Source organism: Macaca mulatta, chromosome 4, assembly GCF_049350105.2.
Source record: "Macaca mulatta isolate MMU2019108-1 chromosome 4, T2T-MMU8v2.0, whole genome shotgun sequence".
Classification (NCBI taxonomy): Eukaryota; Metazoa; Chordata; class Mammalia; order Primates; family Cercopithecidae; genus Macaca; species Macaca mulatta.
The window spans coordinates 147019399-147039605 of NC_133409.1; the positions used below are offsets into that span (position 1 = coordinate 147019399).

The window sequence follows — 20207 nt, forward strand, 5'->3', positions numbered from 1 at the left end:
GGACCCTGGGTGGGGAAGGGGGCCCGGCCGCGGTCCAGCGGCCAGGCCGCCCTGCTAAGGCCGGAGGGAGGTGGGCACGCCGGGCTCGGGACCTTCCCGGGGCCCTGCGCCCGCCCGGACTCCCGCCCTGGGCATGGTGGACCCATTCTTCCCGCAGCCACCAACCTGACAGCCCCCGAGGGCGACTCCGCCGACAGACCGCCATGCACCGGGCCCCGCCACCAGCGCCGGCCCCACAACCCGCCTGCGCCATAGCCCGCCCGCCCGCGCGCAGCTTGCCTCGCGCGATATCCAGGTTCCAGGGCCGCCGCACTTTCCTCTCCTCTTGGCGCGCCTCTACCGGGCCCCGGAACCCGTATAGAAAATACCGGGCACGCTCCACCCCGCCCCCCGCTTCGCCGCGGCAGCCATCCAACTTATCCTCGTTCCGGGGCTCCTGGAGCCCAGGCCGCCGAGATCTGAACCGAGCTCCTCGGAGCCCCGCCCCTCCCCCAGGCCGGGGTGACGCATGGCCAGAGAGGCTGAGCGCCCAGGGAAGGCGTGCTGACGTCACGACGCCCGGGTCAGGGCCCGGGCGCAGCTCGGAGCCGGGTCGTCGCTATAGCAATCGGAAATCGCTACCTGTCCTTTCCAAGGATTCGGTCCATCTGAAGCGTGAGGAGGTGGCGGAGGCCGCAAGGGCTCTGCGCTGTCACTTCCGTGGCCTGCGGGCGAGAAGGTGCGCTTCGGGAGTAGCGCAGGAGGACTGGAGGCGCAGGTTGTGAGGGACGCAGGCCGGGGCTTCCGTCTCTGTCCTCCGAGCTCAGAGCCCCCAGGCTTCTTCCCGGCCGCGCGCTCAGCAGTCACTGTCTTACGGTCCCGAAGCGCTTTAAGGTGCGCAGTCCGCAGGCCTTGCCTACTGATCTTCGAGCCACCCCTTGAAGGAAGCAGTTGCAGGTATTAAGAGCTCCTTATTGCAAAGGACGATATAGAGGGGCGGTGAGGGACTCGCCTCCTCAGGGAGGGCGCCCTGGCGGTCCTCTCAGGTTCTCTCTCATTCCCCCGTCAGCCCCACCGTCAGGCTCGCAACCGGCTACTCCCTTTTGTAGGCTTGCTTTGGGGTGAACATAAAAACCAAGCCCCTTTACTGTTTCCCTGCTAGGAGGGGCTGCGATTGGGAAATTTTCAGAAACCTGAGGGAAAATTAAAAGGGAGCGAGCTTTCAGTAAAAAATCAAATTAAAAGGAGGGGAGTTAGAGAAGGAACTGGTAAAGATTGCCTTTTAGGAGAGGAACTGGGTGCCTGGAGGAATGAGGTGAGAAACTTTCCCCTTTCTATCCTTTCAGAACTTCAACTGGTTTCTTTTGTGTCTTCCCCGCTCCGAAAACAATTTAACTTAATAAGAATAATTTTTAAAGGACGTAAACTAGACACAGTTACAAAGTACGGGGTTTGGGGCTTGTGGCAGCTAAAGATGTCTTTGGGGACACGGGCGTCCTTTTCCTCTCCTGCCTGAAGAGCTTAACTAGGAAGCCCCACTTTTAGTCTTAGACATCCCTTCTTCCTGATCTGATTTGTTCTGGCTGGGACCAGAGTTAAGTTTAGGTAGGCCAGTGAGTGGCAACTGATGGTTAGAATTCCTGTGATTAGAATTAATCCCTTCTATATCTCTCAGTGTGGAAATAAACTGCCTGGCCACTATGCTGCCCTCTTTCCATTCCTTTTTGGTGGAAGTTTGACAAGTTATTTACCATAGAAAATAACTTACAGGCCGGGCGCGGTGGCTCACGCTTGTAATCTCAGCACTTTGGGAGGCTGAGGCGGGCGGATCACGAGGTCAGGAGCTCGAGACCAGCCTGGCCAACATAGGGAAACCCTCTCTACTAAAAATACAAAAAATACAAAAAATGGGCTGGGCGTGGTGGCGGGCGCCTGTAATCCCAGCTACTTGGGAGGCTGAGGCAGGAGAATTGCTTGAACCTGGGAGGCCGAGGTTGCAGTGAGCCGAGATCGCACCATTGCACTCCAGCACGGGCAACAGTGTGAGACTCCGTCTCAAAAAAAAAAAGAAAAGAAAAAGAAAATACCTTATAGATACAGAGAGAGGATTAAGTAGCTCCTCTAATATGAATTGAGGGTTAGAAATACAGCAGGGAATAGAACTCAGGCTGTACCTGAGTTTGTCCCTTTCGAACCACCCTTTTTCCATAGCAATATATATATTGTGGATCCCGAGGTCAGGAGTTCGAGACCAGCCTGGCCAAGATGGTGAAACCCCGTCTCTACTAAAAATACAAAAATTAGCCGGGCATAGTGGTGTGTGCCTGTAGTCCTAGCTACTTGGGAGGCTGAGGCTGAGGAGAATCACTTGAACCCGGGAGGTGGAGGTTGCAGTGTGAGCTGAGATCGTACTCTAGCCTGGGTGACAGAGCAAGACTCTGTCTCAATAAAAAAAAAAGTATCCGGTGGATTCCAAGTACCGTAAAAATCTAATGCCTACCATCATCCACTTAAAAATATATGAACAAGTGCTTCAACAGAAATTTCATATGGTTCTCTTTCTCCTTAAACTTCTAATTCCATTCACTTCCTGTAATTATTAGTATATAATTTACTAAACTTTTTTTTTTTTACTAAATATTACTAAATATTTACTAAATTTTCCTAAATATTTTTAACATTTTTATGACTTGTGAAACCTAAAAAGTACAATTTTTATTGAAACTGCATCTTTTAATGAGAAATATGGTGTTTCTCCCCAATTAGTTCAGGTATTCATGGATTAATATTACCTAATGGTAGAAGGAGATAAGGTGCAACATCAATCCTTTACCTGTTTTTTATTTTTATAGATATGAGCATTGAGAAACCTTGTTTCCACAACTGGGAAAGGAAGAGATTTGTTACAATGATATTTTTTGAGTCTTTGAACTTCTAAATTATATGCCAACAATCACAGAGTGATCTATTAATATTATCAAATACTATCAAATAGAGTCTTTTAATTTTGTTAAAAGCAAAGGATTAGAAACCATTGAACTTCCAAAAGGATTTAGAGTCTCAGTTTCAGTTTTATTAAACATGATTATTAATTATCTGTGACATTTACACTCAGAGACACTTTGTTAATCAGATATTGATTTCCATACTTCTTTGCCAACACAATATTTTTTGATAAAATTCTTTTATTATTACATGTTTTCAAGATCTTTTTGTTAAACTGAAATGCAGATTCAGCTCATTCACTGTATAGAAAACAACTGCCATTTGTGGAATTGGCAAAGCCAGTTTTCATTTCAAACCAATCAGCCAAATCAGACCTACTTTCTGTTAGAAAAATGTCTGACTTTATTCTTCCATTCAGATAAATATGTTAACATTCATTTTGAGGAATATTATAACAATTATTAGGGAATAAATGATTATAGCTTATAAAATGGACCAGTAATAAACCAGTCAATATTAAAATTATTTAGACCTACTATTAACATAGTAAATGGTAAAAATGAGATAGTACTGTTTGTCATATAATTAGGAATAATGCTGTATAATGTATAGTTAAATCCATCAGTTTTGAGAAGTCATATAGGAGGCATATATTCCCTTCGTAAATGTGTGTACCTGCTGTCATCAAACTCTTGTTGTTCAGCTTTTGGGAACAATTAAATGAGAATCATGTCTAAAAATCAGAAATAACTAATAATCTTGTTACACAAATTTTTTTCTTCTGTATTTTTTAGAAAGGAAAGCTATATTTGCTAAGAAATAATTGAGCAGCTAGCAATTTCATTTTTTACTAGGAGGTAGAAAATAATAAACATTTTATAAGATAAAATAGGAAAACTGATTACAATGGGAATATTTTGATATGAAGTGGAAAATAATTGCTCCCTCCCAGCTCCCCAGTTTTTTACACCCTGGACCATGCATCAAAATTCAGTGTAGGGGAGAGATACTACCTCTTTTGTAAAGTAGGACAAGGACTATGGTGAAAGTGGGGGCAGTGGTAGAATGGAGAATGTGCATGAATATGTCAGCTGGCTCCCAAACGGATTGGTTTTAGATTTTTTTTTTTTTTTTTTTTGAGACAGAGTCTCGCTCTGTCACCCAGGCTGGAGTGCAGTGGCCCGATCTCAGCTCACTGTAACCTTCGCCTCCCAGGTTTAAGCGATTTTCCTGCCTCAGCCTCTTGAGTAGCTGAGTAGCCACCACGCCCAGCTAATTTTTGTATTTTTAGTAGAGATGGGGTTTCACCATGTTGGTCATTCTGGTCTCAAACTCCTGACCTCGTGATCTGCCTGCCTCGGCCTCCCAAAGTGCGAGGATTACAGGCATGAGCCACCGTGCCTGGCTTTTTTTTTTGAGATGAAGTTTCGCTCCTGTTGCCCAGGCTGGAGTACAGTGGCACGACCTCGCCTTAGTGCCACCTCTGCCTTCTGGGTTCAAGCGATTCTCATGCCTCAGCCTGCCAAGTAGCTGGGATTACAGGTGCCTGCCACCACACCCAGCTATCTTTTTTTTTTTTTTTTTTTCCTGAGATGGAGTCTTGCTCTGTTACTCAGGCTAGAGTGCAGTGGCCCAATTCAGCTCACTGCAACCTCCCCTTCCTAGGTTCAAGTGATTCTCCTGCCTCAGCCTCCTGGGTAGCTGTGATTACAGGTGTGCACCACCACACCCGGTTAATTTTTGTATTTTTAGTAAAGACAGGGTTTCACTATGTTGGCCAGGCTGGTCTCGAACTCTTACCTCAGGTGATCCGCCCACCACAGCCTCCCAAAGTGCTGGGATTACAGGTGTGAGCCAGTGCACCTGGCCTGGTTTTAGAAAATATTTTATAGGGAAGATGAAGATCTGGAAATTTATTCCTTTAAAACTCTCCTCAGACTGATTTGAGGCTATTGCCTGGGTATTCCTTGCAGTCTTCACATACCCTAGGAAAATCTTCATGTACCCCACTTGGAACACTTCTTAATATAGGAATATCAAAACTCCAGTGTCCCTGACTATACATTATTTTGAGACGCCAAAGCAAATGTCCTAGGAAGTAAGGAGGAAGACTTGTTGTTCTTGGAATAGAAGTGACTTATGAGAGAAGTCAAAGAGAATGGCTCCAAGTTCGTATAGTGTGAAGGTCATGGATACAGTCCTTGGCTTTGCAGTTCTAGAAGTGTGATTTTGGGTCAGTCCACACAAAGGTGTTCATGTTTTGTCACATTAAATCAAACTCATAGGAAGTTAATGTACATAATAGAATGCTAGTGCATTCTTTTATACTTATAGCCAGCAAGTGAACTGGATTATTGCCCCTGTTGGGGAAATCTTATCTGGGAAGATCAGTTATAATCAGAAAGTTACATGAGGAGTGTGGATCTTGAGCATGGCTATTGTCAATGAGCTGATGAGCAAGTGCTCACTACCTGGCATATAATAGGAGCTCAGTAATTATGGAATGAAGGTACTTCATCTATATCTTCATTATAGATGCTAAAGGGTAAGTTTAAGATTCTGATAGGCCACCCCAACATGTTTTTTGATTAGGTAGATTTTTCCTTGTTCCTCAAGTTATACTCTTAAATGGCTATATCATGTAGATATTAAATCCAATAAAATTTCATGTCAGGGAATTATATAATTGCGACAGCTAAGTTTTATCTATCATCTCTGAGCCTAGAAATTGGGACTGTTCATTGATAAAAGAGATTGGAGATTGCTTTCTTGTGCCCTGTAGAAGTAGTGATGGTGGTAGTAACCAAATGATCTGTATGTCACAATACTATTTGGTGGCTAAGAGTGTACTGCATACAAAGATTGACACTGGGTGACCCTCAGTGCTGGCGCTTTCCTAGAGGTGGACATCTTGACTAGGGAGGTGCTGAACCACCTGTGGGCTGGCCAGCTGTTGTGGACTATACTGTGGTGAGGCGGAACAATAAATTTCCCCCACTCCTTAGATTCCCCTCAGGAGATAATACTTGATACTGCTTTTAAGGATAGACAAAAGACAAGCCTTTTCAAATTTTAAAATCATTAGGGATGAGTTGCCAAAAATTTTGGGTTTTATCTGGAAGCTAGAAGACATTGTCTCCTCAAGGCTTTTTCTGGCTCTAGGATAAGCTATTGAGATAGAGGAAAAGATGCCGGGCTGAGGAGTTTCATTTAGTATTTTAATAATAATAAAAAAGACATACAAAATCCAAACATTTCTTTTTACAATTCAGATACATATTTTTCCCCAAGTGCAAAATACTCTATGAACTGCATCATTTGCTGTTTATTGTTGATTGTGTAGGAGATGCTTACTAAATTGGCAGCAGTGGAAGGCAGATATAAATACAATATTTTGAGATTTCTTCTGCATTTAACAAAAAGCCTCCCACATGGTGATGATTATTCTGAAACTTGAGTTCAGCTCACACAGGAGAATAAAGTTTTCAGTTTGTTCAAACTGCTACAGCCTGTGGTGTCTAAAAAAGCTGATGACCACTGGGGGTTCTGTTCCTTCTAATCATATATTTCCTTGTACAAATAATGGCACAAGGATAGGGTGTGCTACTTTTGAGACGGGTCAAATGTAAAAATATGCTTGTGTTGTTTGCTCCCACTTTTCTCTTACTGTGCTTAAGAAAGAAACCTGGAGAGTTAACATGTTCTGCTTATGGTCAGTTATACTTTGTCTTGGTACTCCTTGTTTGTGGCTGTAATATTGAGGTTAAACAGCAAATACAAAAGTTTGAATGCCTCTATAACGTTTTCTGACATTTTGAGATATGACCTCATAATCCATTCCAGAGTCACCTCAAACATGTATATAGAGAACATTTCTCATATATAAAAAGTTTCTCTAGGGCCAAAGACCAGGACTGTGTTACTGAACTTTCAGCAACGAATCTGAGTCTCTACCACCTCAAACTGACCAAATCTTGGGGGCTGTTAAAGCAGTCACAGCTCAGTGCCAGCCTTTGGGGATTTCTAGGCCTGGGGCAGGCAGCTCACAACCAGGATCTGGTCAGTTTTCTTCTGACTCCAAGAGTTGTCTCAGGTTGCAGGAATAGGCATGGCCTGATAATATAGAAAGAAGGAGGCAGAGAAGTAAAGAGGAACTGCCATGTTGCTGAGGATATAAGTGCCTTTCTGGTATGCATCACTTGGTGCGTGAAGCCCTCCCATTTCCAGGCTCAGAGCAGGTGAGGTTTTGGAGGTTTTGTATTAAGATGAATGGAGGCCCCACAGTACTGTAGCCCCACACCGTACCCTGCAGAAAGGCCTCTGGGTTGCTTCATGAAGGGTTCCTATTTATACCATCTTTCCATTTCCCTCCAATGGTAGAAACCTCTCCTGTCTGACCTGTAAAGACCTAGAACGTCCCTGAGCATTGACTCCTCATTCAATCCACTTAACCCCTAGTTTGATGTCCCAGGGCCAGCCTCCTCCATAGGTTCAGCAGCAGCTTTGCCTGGGTTCTGAACCCTCCAACTTGGAGGACCTAAATTAAACTTGGTGGACAATAGCAGGTTTTTACCTGCTCACCAAGATCTGCCTTGACATCAATTAAGAAGCCTAGTGGTCTATGCCTTCCACACTGTGGAACTCATTTGCAGGTCTCATAAACCATGGAATAAATGGTTGGAGGATGTGTATTTGTATATATGTATGTATGGTGTCACAGCAAAGGAAGGGAGAAAGGAGAAGCCAGACCCTGAAGGCATATGTTGAGAAGCATGGTCACTGTTTGGCTTTCCAAGAGATGCAAAACGGCTGGCAGAGAGGAATCAGAAAGTTATCCTAGGCTGGGCGCGGTGGTTCATGCCTGTAATCCCAGCACTTTGGGAGGCCAAGGTGGGTGGATCACCTGAGGTCAGGAGTTCAAGACCAGCCTGGCAACATGGTGAAACCCCGTATCTACTAAAAATACAAAGATTATCTGGGCTTGGTGGTGCACACCTGTAATCCTAGCTACTGGGGAGGCCAAGGCAGAATTGCTTCAGTCCGGGAGGCGGAGGTTGCAGTAGGCCGAGAGAGCACCATTGCACTCCAGCCTGGGCGAGAGAGCGAGACTCCATCTCGGGAAAAAAAAAAAAAAAAAAAAAAAAAAAAGGTATCCTAGCTTCTGGTGGAGAATTAGGATAGTCAGAGTTGATTAAAGAAGTTTTCATGGTGCTTCCTGGGAAGTACAGAGACACTCCTACTAAATGACCATTTCCCGTGTTTGGAAGCAGCCATTTTGCATCTTTACAGTGGCCCTCCTTGACCCAGAAAGACAAAGGTAGCCAGACACTTTACCCACAAGGGCCATGATGTTGGCTAATGGTTGTCAGGGAATCTAGCTGTGTCATTGGCTACCTACTGCTATGGCCATTTTGGCTGATGAATGCTACCGATGGGAGGGTAGGGGGTCAGACTCCTTTATTTAGTGTTGAGTCTCCTGGGGGAGCAGTAGCCTAGGACAGTCACCTAGAAATGAATCTGAGCTGTTCTGTGAGTTACCAGGGGAGTTAAAAAAATAAAAAAATTTTAAAAAGTAATGAACCTGAGGAGTCAGTTGGTAGCCTTTGATTGATTGGGACTACAGCTTTGGGGGAGCTAGGGTGAGAAAACAGAAAATAATTTTATAGGCAGCATTTGGATTAAGGGCAGAATGTGTGCAGGCTTTGGGCTTGGGCATGGACTTGATTCTTCTTCCATTTGATTCTTTCTTCATTTTGAAAAACAGTAGTTGAGGAAGCTAAGCTTGAAGTCAACTTTAAGAGGGAAGTGACCAGAGCCAGGCAAATAATCTGATGCCTTCTGTCTTATTCTTGGCTCCCACAGCTTTGTCTCTGGCCTCAGGACCCTGAGTCAGCCCATCCCCAGGTGGTATGTCCTGGTCCTCTTCCATGTGTACACCAGGGGATAACAGAATGAAGACAGGGAAAAGATGGAGGTTTTCCCTACTTGGGGTAGAGAATCACTGACCAGTTCCATTGGCCTCTACAATCATGAGGTCCATGCTGACTCCATGGAGAGGCATAGGGATAGCAGGATTGGTTTAGCAAACATAGGTCTCTCTCCTTCCTGCTCCATCAAATCCCCAGAATTACTTTCCTACACATTAGATGCCTCTGCACAATTACCCTGGATTACCACAGCCAAGGGCTCTAGGTGGCCAGTTGGTGGCACAGAGACAGATCAGATGCTCCAGCACTCAAGGTTCATGAGATTCAAAACCGATTTTCTTCCACTCCAAACATATACTCTTTTCTCTTGGGCAGCTATAAATAGGGTTTTGCTAGTAGAGGAAAAAGAAACAAAAACAAAAAACAAACCCAGAAAACAAAAACCCCTCCGTCTAGACAACATAGAAAGACTCAAAATGATTGCACTTATTAGGTGTGGACAGGGTGGGCAGGAGGCTCGCCAAGTGCACACACATTCCTTTTGCTGCCCACAGCCTGAGGCCAGAGGTAGGTGGCTCCAGGCTGGCTGCAGAGTGGGGTCCTCTTTGGTGAAGCCCACAAGCCAGCTGGGGCTACAAGGGAAAAACAACTGTAGGGCAAGGCCTAGGCTGGCTTCAGGTCAATAGCCATGTTTCTTTAAGGACAACATGTAGCAAGAGGAGTAGGGCTCCCCCAGGGAGCATCACATGGGGCCGAGGAGGTGGCTGGGCCAGGGAAGACAAGTAAGAAAAGGGATTGGTGTTTGAAGTTGACTTCCAATTGTTCTGTGTCTAGTCCTTTAGATGATACATTTTTTTCTTTCTGTTTTCTTTTTTTTTTTTGGCAATGCTTTAAAACCTGGTTTCTGTCCTGCAGAGCTACAGTCCTTCTCTCAGGGAGCTACAGCGGGGCATTTAACATGACAATGCCTGCTGCTTTTCCTCATTTAGCCGGTGTCCACTAACTCAGTGTTGTGGGCCATTTGTAAACCCTTATGGAGTAGACCCCAGGCAGACATGTGGGGAAAGAAAGAGAGGATCTGTATAGACAAGAAAGCTGGCCATGTGGGAAGTACAGAGCTCAAACCATGTGCCCCAGAGGACTGGTGCTGGCATTAAGCCTGTACATCAAAGGCTTCTTTGGCAGGACCCTGGGCTGTTAGAATCACCCTAGGGAGCAGAGCCAGGGGACATTTTGGCTCCTGACTAGCAAGGCACAACCCTATAATGGCAGAAGCCCTTCTTTCCCCTCCCCATTCCCCACCAGACCCACTTCCTTCATGGGCCTTTTAGCACCCTTCCAAGCTTATGGGGTCAGGAATGTGAGCTGGTAAAATGGGCAGTGGAAGGGGCTGTACTGTTTCTTTACTTCTCAGGGGGACTAGAGCCAGTACTGAATGGCTTTTCTAGGGAGCATGTTAGAAAAGGGAAACAGTAGAGAGGCAGGCAGAGAGAGACAAAGAAAGGAAACTAGAAGGACATAAAGGGAGAGTGCCTGGTCTGTGTAGTGATACTTTTTTTTCCCTCCAAAAAGAGAGGAGAGAGTTCCTTGTCTGAGAGTAGGGGGCTGCCGGCTCTGAGGGCTAAGGAGTCTGGGGGCTTAAAAAATTGGGTCTCTGAGCCTAGGATTACTATTTGTAGGGCCTCAGGAAGCTGGAAACTTTGGAGCGGAGCAGCTTGATGAAGGATTTTGGCAGCATCTCCTTGTGTTTCTCTGTGTACTTGAAGTAGTTCTGGGGGTGGGCTAGCACCTCAAAGAAGGCCTTGATGAGCTTCTTGTCCTGCAAAGGATGGCAGGGATCAATGTCAGCCTCAGCGTCGGGGGTGGGAAAGAGGAACACCATGACTCAGCAGCCCTTCTTGATGTCTACTAGGCATCCTACACTGAATATATCCAGAGGGCAACTCTGGATTCCCATTCCCAACATCTGCCCCTATTCTGGAATTCCGCAACTGAGTCAGTGGCAGCTCCATCCTTCTGTTGCTTAGGCCCCAATCCTTGGAGCCATCCTTGAATCCTCTTTCTTGCTTACAAGTATAGCAAATCCTATTCACTCTACCTTCAAAATATGTCTGGGTCTGACCACTTCTTATCATCTTCCCAAGCCACCATCATCTCTGACTTGGAGTACTGTAGTAGCCTCCTAACTGGTCTCCATGTTTCTGTCTTTGTCCCTCCACAGACTCTTCTCCCCACAGCAGCCAGAGTGACTTTTTGTGTTTTTAATTAGTTCATCTTTTTCCTGTTTGAAAGTCTTCTTTGGTTTCTTTTATCACTCAGAGTAAAGCTGAGTCCCTTGCATGGTCCATAGGCTGAATGTGATCTGTGTCTTGCTTTCCACCTCCACTCTTGCTCCCTCTGTTGAGCCACACTAACCTTCTTGAGATTTCTGAACACACTAAATTGCTCCCATGCTCCTTAGCTTGGAATGCTCCTCCCTCATCTAATGGGGAGCCCTTTTACCTCATTTGGGTCTCTTCTCCTTAGAAACCTTTCCTGACCACCCTGTCTGCAACAGCAGCATGGTATGTGGAGAGCCTACTAGGTGCCAGGCACTGTGCATTAAAACTCAGATCTTCTGGCTCCTAGGCTGGTGCTCCTTCCACGGCATCAGTGGATTTTTCAAATAAGAAGTAGGGGTTTCAGCCTCTTACCCCACTTTAATCAGAACAGCTATACTGCTTTATGTGTTGGAATTCCACAGTACATTTGATTTGAATGAAATAAGGGTTCAGATGCTTTAAAAATGTTTGAAAAGTATTGTTTAAAGTATATTCTTTGAAGTCTGCAAGTTCTAGGCAATTTTTGTTGTCAAGGCTTTTATTTTGATGATAATATAAAAAATTTTGCTACTACTTCTTTGCAATGATAATTTATGAAGGATAATTCTATGACTGTGACTATAGTTTCTTTTCTTTTCTTTTTTCTTTTTTTTTATTTTAGACTGAGTCTAACTCTTGCTGCCCAGGCTGGAGTGCAATGGCATGATATCAGCTCACTGCAACCTCTGCCTCCCCGGTCCAAGCGATTCTCCTGCCTCAGGGTCCCGAGTAGCTGGGATTACTGTAGGTGCCTGCCACCACGCCCAGCTAATTTTTTGTATTTTTAGTAGAGATGGGGTTTCACTACGTTGGCCAGGCTGGTCTGGAACTCCTGACCTCAGGCGATCTACCCGCCTGGGATTACAGGCGTGATCCACTGCGCCCAGCCAGACTATAGTTTCTTTGAGACGGAGTCTCGCTCTGTCACCCAGGCTGGAGTGCAGTGGGGCGATCTCGGCTCACTGCAAGCTCCACCTCCCAGGTTCAAGCAATTCTCCTGCCTCAGCCTCCCGTGTAACTGGGACTACAGGCGTCGCCACGGCACCCGGCTAATTTTCTGTATTTTTAGTAGAGATGGGGTTTTACCGTGTTAGCCAGGATGGTCTCAATCTCCTGACCTCGTGATCCACCCACCTCGGCCTCCCAAAGTGCTGGGATTACAGGCATGAGCCACCGGGCCTGGCCAGACTATAGTTTCTTAAGGAAGATTTTCTCAAATTGGGATTCACTGACCCAGGGCATCTAGTTCATTCTTCAATGTTGGAAGTATTTATTTTCCTTGTCAAGTCTGTACATAAATTGATTCTGAGAAAGCTGTGCTAGATCTGCTGCTTTTTTTGTTTTTGTTTTTTTGAGACAGAGTCTCACTCTTGTTACCCATGCCCGAGTGCAATGGCGCCATCTTGGCTCACTGCAACCTCTGCCTCCTGGGTTCAAGCAATTCTCCTGCCTCAGCCTTCTGAGTAGCTGGGATTACAGGCGCCTGCCACTGCACCCGGCTAATTTTGTATTTTTAGTAGAGACGAGGTTTCATCATGTTGGCCAGGCTGGTCTCAAACTCCTGACCTCATATGATCCACCCGCCTTGGCCTCCCAAAGTGCTGGGATTACAGGCGTGAGCCACAGTGCCCAGCCGATCTGCTGCTGCTTAATGGGGCCTGGGGAGGGCATAAGGGAAGGAAGGGACTTATGCAAAAGTATCTTTCTATACTTCATTTTCCCTATGTCTCTTGGAAGAGGTAGGTACATTTCTTCTCCTCACTTTCCCTTTTTCTTCCAAGTTTTCCCCAAGGTGTAATATAGTGTGGGTGACGCTGCAGTCGGATGGGTTTGGGCTCAAATCCCAGCTTTACCATGGGGCAGGTTCTTTAACTCTTTATGCCCCAGTTTTCTCATCTGTAATGAGGAATGGAGAAATGGAGGCAATGGAGAAAGCACCTACCTCATAGAGTATTGTGTCTATCAAATGAGAATATTCATGTAAGCACTTAGCATATTGCCTGCACATTGTTTTGTTACATGCTCATTAAATGTTAGCTATCATTATTGTTAATATTCACTCACCTTTAAAATCTCCTGGTGGTTTTCAGAGGCATAGAGCCGGCCATCTCGCACAATGTCTTCTACCAGCTGCTCATAATCTTCTGCAAAGTCAACCAAGGGGAGGGGCTCAGGGGCGGGAGCTCTTCCTGCTCTCCTGGTTCCCTCTCAAAACTGATGTACCTCCCCTTCTCACCCACCTCCTTGGCTCACCATCATAGGTAACATAGGGGATCTGGAAGCCACGGGCGCTGTTGGCCTCGCTTGTCTTGAAGTTGATCCAGAGCTTCCTGGAACGGGCAGTGAAGGCAATGGGGCGCTCGTAGGTCTGGCAGGTCTCATAAGTGGTAATGGAGGATGGGGATGCTGGGAAGGCAAGCAGCATGTCAGTAGAGCAGCAGGGCAGGCTACCCAAGCCCTCCTAGAACGTGGGCTGTAGAGCTGGTGGTGGGGGTATGGGGCAAGAGAATCATTCTGACAAAGGCTCCCCCTTCACATACACACACCCTACCCCACACCCTCTCCCATTGCCCACTGGGCTCATTCCACAATTCCTCCTTGATACCTGGGCGCTCACATAGTGTAATAAATTTGACATTTAAATGAATAGAATGACAAAAATGCCAGGATAGTAAAGTGACACATGTAACACCATTGGAGTTCTAGCTCCACTGCTAGCTTTCTTAACTCTGTTCTCTATCAAACATGTATCATTGCTGTTTTCCTTTGTTAGCTTCTCTATTCCCAAAGGCCTCTCACTGTTTCACCCTCATAGATCCGTGACTTCACTGCCCCACTTCTTCCTGTATCAGTCTCTCTGTCTCTCCACCTTAACCAGATTTGGACTGCCCTTCCCTGGCCCAGCTCTGCAAGCCACCCACAGTTCTTTCTCATGACGAGGACGTCCCCACACTCATCCTCAGATGGCAGGAAGATCTCGGGTACCACGATAAGGATCTTGCGCTTGGGTGGGGGGTTGATGTTCCAGATGCACTCCACACCAGCTGGGTAGTTGCCCGGGTAGTTGGGGGACTCAATATAGCCAGTGAACTCACCCAGCTCCCCACCACACTGACGATCTGCAGCCAAGCCCCAATAGATAAAATAAGAAAGAGAAGGGAAGTCAGTGGGGAAGTGCACTGGGGGAACTGAAGAGTTCTGAAGTAGAGGTCAGACATTTATGAGAAGACTGCATCCTAGTTCATCATTATTTTCCAAGCTCTGGGTCCATCTTCCTTCCTGCCCTTTTAGTACCTTCTCTTCTCACTTCACCTGTCTCTGCTTCCTCATTACCTGTCTCCAGGGAGAGGGTGCTACAGGGTCTAGCCTAGCAACTGGCCTTGAGATTGAGTGAGTTGGGGAGAGGTGGAAGGTGGGGCTTTCCTGCCCCTCCACCCCCCAGCCCTGCTCCCTGTTGGTTTCACACCCCTCCTTTAGATGTCCACTGCTCCCAGGCGCCTCTCCTCCCTTTTCCATAGCCTGGCTTGCCACGTACTCTTGCATTGGGCCACACTGGTAGAGCCATCAAAGTCTGTGCTTGTGTTTCCTGGACAGCGGGTGCAGAAGTTCTGACGGAAGTCGGGCTGATAGGAGCCCATGGCACAGCGAATACAGCGATGGATGCTGGTGTTATAGTAGTGCCCTGGGGAGCACTGGACTGCATGCAAGGGAGAAAGGCAGGAATCAAGATGGTGGGCAGGTGGGAGTTATGGGGCATGGGATGGACAGGATACATTCATCTTGGAGAATCAGGAGATCAGATACATCAAAGTTCTTTCTAGGGTCTCAACCTTTCCCAGTCATACCAGAATTTAAGCCCATGGAAAAACAGAGTTTACAGAGTGGTTGGCTACAGTGCCAATCCTTTTCTTTCAGACGCTGAGCACAGTGCCAAACCTAGATAGAAACTCATTTGGGATATGCAGGAGAATATGCCACCAGTTCTCCAAAGTGGAGGGGTAAGTGGGACTGTTAATTATCTCTCAGTTCCCAAGCTTGGAACTAGTGGAGGGGCAGGGTGGGTCCTGGAAGCAGGATGGTATGGTTGGTCAGGTAGCTGGGCCTATTACTGGTTTGGAGAAAATGGTGGGTCAGTGTCCACTCTGGGGACCTGGAGAGTTTTTTGGGAGTAGTTGGGGTTGGGGCATCCCCCACGGAGGTGAGTAGCTTACTCACCTTTGGTGTCACAGTCTTGGAAGGAAATGGCCCCTTCATGCTTGGTGGTGAGGCCCCCACCACAAGGGAAGCATAGGGTCCGTCCTGCTTCAGGTTGGTAGGTGCCACGTGGGCATGGCTGACAGGGCTTGAACCCATCTACAGAGTGTTGGCCAGGTGGGCACTGACCTGCAATGAATCAATGGCCCAACTCTGATGGGGATGGTCCTGAATCGTCCACATGGGGTCACCCGATCTCAGAGGGCAAAGGTATACAAACAGGATGTTGACTAAGAGAGTGGCCTGGAGCCTGGGCCTGCCTTTTGGGAAATCCCATGCCCATGGGCGTCCCAGTGCCCACCCTACCCCACTCTGTATTTGTTCCCCTGGCACCTGCACACGTGGTGACGTTGGTGGCTCCAAGAGGCCCGTGGGCATCACTCCCAGGGCAAAGGTCGCAGGAGAGCTGCCCTTCTCTCTCCTGGAAGGTGCCCGCTGGGCATGGCACACACTGCTCCGTCTGGCCGTGGTAATACGTTCCCTGCGGGCAGCTGACTGAGGGAGAGTCGGCCGTGCTAGCCACCCACCCCCGCAATTCCCACCACCCAGGCCTGGGACTCCCCTTCCCACTCCCCCCCACAACCCCTAATTCAGGGAGAATCTCTGGGAACAAACACAATCCTACTTGGGGGGATAGGAGGGCCAGAGCCGTGTGCAGGAGGATTGCCGGCCCCACCTGGCATCCTTCTAGATTTCAGCCTGGGACCAGGGAAGGGAGCATCCTGGCTGCCTCATAATTTGAGAAATGCAACTGAGGCCACAAAGGGTCCTGCTCTGAGCCAGGCCCAAACTGGGTCCTTCCTATATCCCTGCTCCCCAGTAAGCTCCCTTACCACACTTGGCCCCAGCACGGTGCTGCCCAGGCCTACAGGACTCCATCGGCTCTGCTCGCTCCCCGGCTACCAGGCCCGGCTTGTGGGCCAGCTCATAATCAAGGCCTGCCAGGCGCAGCAGGAAGCGGTCCTGGTTGATGGACTTTCTGAGCATCTTCAGGGATCCTTTCAGCCGCCGTTCCATTCGCTGTCGGAGGCAGGGCAGCCCACAGCTGGCTGGTGGTGGATGGCCATGTGTATTGGGGAGGAGGAGAAAGAGTTGCTGTGAGCAGGAGGGCAGGGGAGCAAAGCTGGGAGCTAAGAGGGGCATGGTAAGAGGGACTAGCTTTTAGGCTTGGCACCAGGCAGGGTCTGCCCCTAGTACAGGCTCCATCCCTTCTTTTTGCTGCTGAGGCCTGTGGTTTCCCCACCTCTGCCCTCCCCTTCCAGTCCTCTTCCCAACAGTGCCCCCAGTCCCACCTGTGGTTTCTTCGCTTCTGACCTCTGCCTCCAGTTCCAGGGTGAGCCTTGTGACCTCTTTGCCTGGAGGGGTCCGGGCTCGTCGGCCCTTGCCCTTCCGAGCGGAGTCACACTTAAGGTGGATGAAGGTGACCTGGCATTCAGAGCAGGGGGCACCACCTGGGAGAGATGCCTTGTCAACCCCAGGGACATCCCCTGGAAAGTTCTCATTCCCAGCCCAGACAGACCTCCCCAGATCTCTTAACTGTAACTATCTCTCAATCCTGTTTTAGTCTAGGGTCCTAATTAGTTGGTGGAGAGGAATAGCGTGGGACTTCCTTGGCTGCTATGCCTACAGCTGCTCTTTCCTCTGTTCTGCCTAGAGTTCAGGATGCTGGTGGGTTTTTGAAAGAGATCTCACTAATCAGAGGAGCTGAGGGGTAAGGAGGGTTTAGTGGCCAGATAGCCAATTGGAATGGGGTCCCCAGTCCAAACCTGGCCCTGCGATTCTGCCAGCCTCCTCTGTTTTGCCTTTGTTTCGCAGGTGCAAACGGCATTTGGCATCCTTGATCTTGAAGGAGGCCCGTTGTTTAATGGACAGCACTGCAGCCTCTAGAGGGATGGTAGAAACTCAGCACAGTATGGGATGCCCATGGAGGTCAGAGGTGCCATGGGGGATGTTGAGAAGCTGGGCAATAAGCCAGGGGCTTGGCTGGGGGAGTGAGATTATGAAAGCCAAGGGGATCAGCTGTTAGGGCAGAGGGAGTGAGGGAGCAGGGGTGGAGAATTACAGGGCAAAAAAGAGGATCCAGGAGAAAGGCAGGCCAGGGGATTGATGAAGAACAAAAATAAAGGATTAATGTTAAGAGAGTAGGGTGGGAACAGGGCTTCTGGGCTGGTGCTCACCATGGCATTGGTTGGAGTTCGTGCTGTTCCCATTGTGGCCAGCTCGGGCTGGAGCAGCCCTGGGGCTGGGGGTCCCACAGCTCACCGTGAAGCCATTCTCAGACTCTGAGAGAAAGAGCCTGTCACAGTTCTGACCTGCCTTCCCAATCCCCACTGGCTGGAGGAATCCAAAGGGAACGAAGGAGCTGCCTGAATGGCCAGTCCTTCCTCTTTTCTCCTCCAAAGCTCTCCAGCACCCTCCTCCCATGTACCTGGCAAAAACCGGGCCATGGAGGGACAGGTCAGGGCACAGGTATCCTTCTTGCCAGACCGGTTGCAGCTGAGCATGGCTTTCGAGGCCCCAGGACTGCCCTGACACTTCAGTGGCTCTAGGAAGGGGAGAGAGGCCTGAGCAAATGAGTACATTCCTTTCCCACCCTCTCCCTCAGTTGGGTAATTTGGAGGAATCAGCTACTTGCATAACTATTGTTGTACCCATGGAGACTGATGATGGGATTGTTTACTACAAATTTCATGTCTTTAACTCAAAATGGCTACATTCTCCACCCTTTCACACCTCACACCTTTCCCCAAGATGATACTGTATGTTTTCTAGAACCCCAACTGCCCCCTGAAACTGCAGTGTCATCTTTGGTCAGCAGAGGGCACTGCCCACCTGTGCAATCTTTGCCATTCCAGTGCAGCCGGCCCTGGCCTGCTGGGCAGGTACACTGGTAGCTGCCAGCAGTGTTGATGCAGCCAAAGCGGCAACCTCCCCGGTTGATGCTGCATTCATCCACATCTGGGGGAAGGAGTAGGGAGACAGAAAAACAACGATGGAGTTTGAGGAAGAGCCAGAGAGTGGGCAGTGAGTGAGGGCCTTTGGTTAGAGTTCCAGGTACCCTGCGTTATGCAAGATGAGTAAGTTCGAGAGATCTACTGTACAACAATGTGCCTATAGATAACAATACTGTAGTGTACACTTAAAAACTTAAGAGGGTAGATCTCATGTTAAATATTCTTACAATTTAAAAAAGTTAAAAAGGTATTCTAGGCACTGTAAGATGACTACTGGCTTGAGAAGAGCTCAAACCTCCTTCCGTTATCTCTGTCCCCAAAGGAATGATCGAGAAGGGGCCAAGCCGATAAGCTTTTTAAAGCCTTCCACTCCTCCCAGCCAGTGAGACTGTCATTTGGGAGCTGAGAGTGGGGTTTCAGGGACAGTTATAGGAATGGGAGATAGGAATTTTGGAGGCAGGATGCTGTTTCCCCAGTCTCCCAGTTCTTCAAAAGCTGTCTTAATTCCTCCTATTTTGTCACAGTGGATGAATACATGGTGCATGCACCAGGGATTGCCCATAGCCACAAGCCAACACAGGGACCTGTTCAGTTGGAGGGTGAAGAGGTGAGGGGCCAGGGTGGCTGGGGGTGCAAGCTTACTAGCTTACCCCCACAGTGGGTGACACCATACAACAGGTAGCCACGATGGCAGAGACACTGGAAGCTTCCTGGTGTGTTGACACATATGTGGTCACAGGTTCGATCAAAGGAACACTCGTCTATATCTGGAAGAGCAAAGATTCAAGCCACTGAATCTGTCTTGGAGCACTTGAGCCTTGCTCAGGTGAAGGACCCAAGTGAGGGGCCTTGGCTCTCCCCCTTGAACTGAAGAGTCCCTATTCACGTCCTTGCTCTAGGACCAGTGATTTAACAATGCCAGTCCATCTTCTCTGCCCCCTCTATTGGAGTCCTTGGAATTAGGAACTGCAAGATCTAGTGCCTTTAAGTCAGGGCCCACCATGTGTGGTTAGGTACGTCCTACTCTGCCAAGGATATGAATTGGGGTGAAATCCATCCCTCAGTCCTTGCCCAGCTGAGTGCTTTGATGTGGAGCTGGTCCGCTGAGGGGAAGGAGGGAGTACCATTTGCTAATTTGCAGGATGACACTGCCTATAGAGACTCTGCATGATATCTATTGAGTTTCTAAGACTTTAGTCCTCTGGCCTCCTTGAAGCTCTCCCATAAGAACCTCTCCTACAGCTTTCACCTTTGCCTGAGTCTGCTCACCCTGGCAGTTCCTCTCATTGATGAGAAGCTTATAGCCTTTCTTGCAACTGCATTCGAAGCTGCCCACTGTGTTCCGGCAAATGTGGTCACAGCCCCCGTTGTTTAAGCGGCACTCATCTATATCTGAAGAAGGAGGACAAAACAGGATAAAAGATACTATCAAAGGCTGAGAACAAACAAGGAGAAAGGTCCCTCCCTCACTGACAAGAGACATGCAAAAATGAAGGAGTCCTGGGCCTGCCTCTTCTTGATTCTCTCTCTCTCTCTCCCTCTCTCCCCCCTCTCTCTCTCCCTCTCTCCCTCCCTCTCCTCTTTCTCTTTCCTGTTCAGGAGATCTGTGGCCATTAGTAACACCCTCTCTTCTGGGGTTGAGTGTTCTTATAAGGGGACAAATTGGAACCAAAACTAGAATCAGGCCCTCAGGGAATTACCTAGAGGAGGGGGCAGGTGGGCATTTGACCTAACAGGCTAGCCCTTAGTCTCCAGCTGATGGCCATTCCCAGAAAGGCTGGTGGGTA

General features: G+C 48.1%; 3 protein-coding genes across 30 annotated transcripts in view; 1 reads left to right on the plus strand and 2 right to left on the minus strand.

Annotated features, from left to right (window-relative positions):
* ZNF76 (zinc finger protein 76) overlaps nucleotides 1-572 on the minus strand; it is a 36008-nt gene extending 35436 nt beyond the window's left edge. For 9 of the 16 annotated variants that reach the window (XR_013416478.1, XM_015136198.3, XM_078000198.1 and 6 more), the window contains exon 1: nucleotides 166-289. The gene's annotated coding sequence lies outside the window, so the exon portion shown is untranslated. Of the gene's footprint in view, nucleotides 1-165 lie in introns of all 16 variants that reach the window. The other 7 variants (XM_078000202.1, XM_078000199.1, XM_078000196.1 and 4 more) reach the window with 2 other exon arrangements.
* The window catches only part of TCP11 (t-complex 11), a 143149-nt gene continuing 123493 nt past the window's right edge, over nucleotides 552-20207 (plus strand). For 5 of the 6 annotated variants that reach the window (XM_078000231.1, XM_078000234.1, XM_078000244.1 and 2 more), the window contains exon 1: nucleotides 552-936. The gene's annotated coding sequence lies outside the window, so the exon portion shown is untranslated. The remainder of the gene's footprint in view (nucleotides 937-20207) is intronic. The other variant, XM_078000232.1, reaches the window with a different exon arrangement.
* SCUBE3 (signal peptide, CUB domain and EGF like domain containing 3) overlaps nucleotides 6123-20207 on the minus strand; it is a 40014-nt gene continuing 25929 nt past the window's right edge. For 2 of the 8 annotated variants that reach the window (XM_028847647.2, XM_028847648.2), the window contains exons 8-22: nucleotides 19690-19812; nucleotides 19071-19187; nucleotides 18299-18424; nucleotides 17895-18011; nucleotides 17644-17748; nucleotides 17233-17349; nucleotides 16759-16917; nucleotides 16300-16515; nucleotides 15800-15961; nucleotides 15428-15595; nucleotides 14748-14909; nucleotides 14134-14331; nucleotides 13466-13618; nucleotides 13277-13356; nucleotides 6123-10671 (exon numbers count right to left, since the gene is read on the minus strand). In XM_028847647.2, coding sequence (XP_028703480.1) covers nucleotides 10522-10671; nucleotides 13277-13356; nucleotides 13466-13618; nucleotides 14134-14331; nucleotides 14748-14909; nucleotides 15428-15595; nucleotides 15800-15961; nucleotides 16300-16515; nucleotides 16759-16917; nucleotides 17233-17349; nucleotides 17644-17748; nucleotides 17895-18011; nucleotides 18299-18424; nucleotides 19071-19187; nucleotides 19690-19812 — 2153 coding nt within the window. In that variant the 3' untranslated portion in view covers nucleotides 6123-10521. Of the gene's footprint in view, nucleotides 10672-13222; nucleotides 13357-13465; nucleotides 13619-14133; nucleotides 14332-14747; nucleotides 14910-15427; nucleotides 15596-15799; nucleotides 15962-16299; nucleotides 16516-16758; nucleotides 16918-17232; nucleotides 17350-17643; nucleotides 17749-17894; nucleotides 18012-18298; nucleotides 18425-19070; nucleotides 19188-19689; nucleotides 19813-20207 lie in introns of those variants that run through there. The other 6 variants (XM_028847645.2, XM_028847646.2, XM_078000115.1 and 3 more) reach the window with 4 other exon arrangements.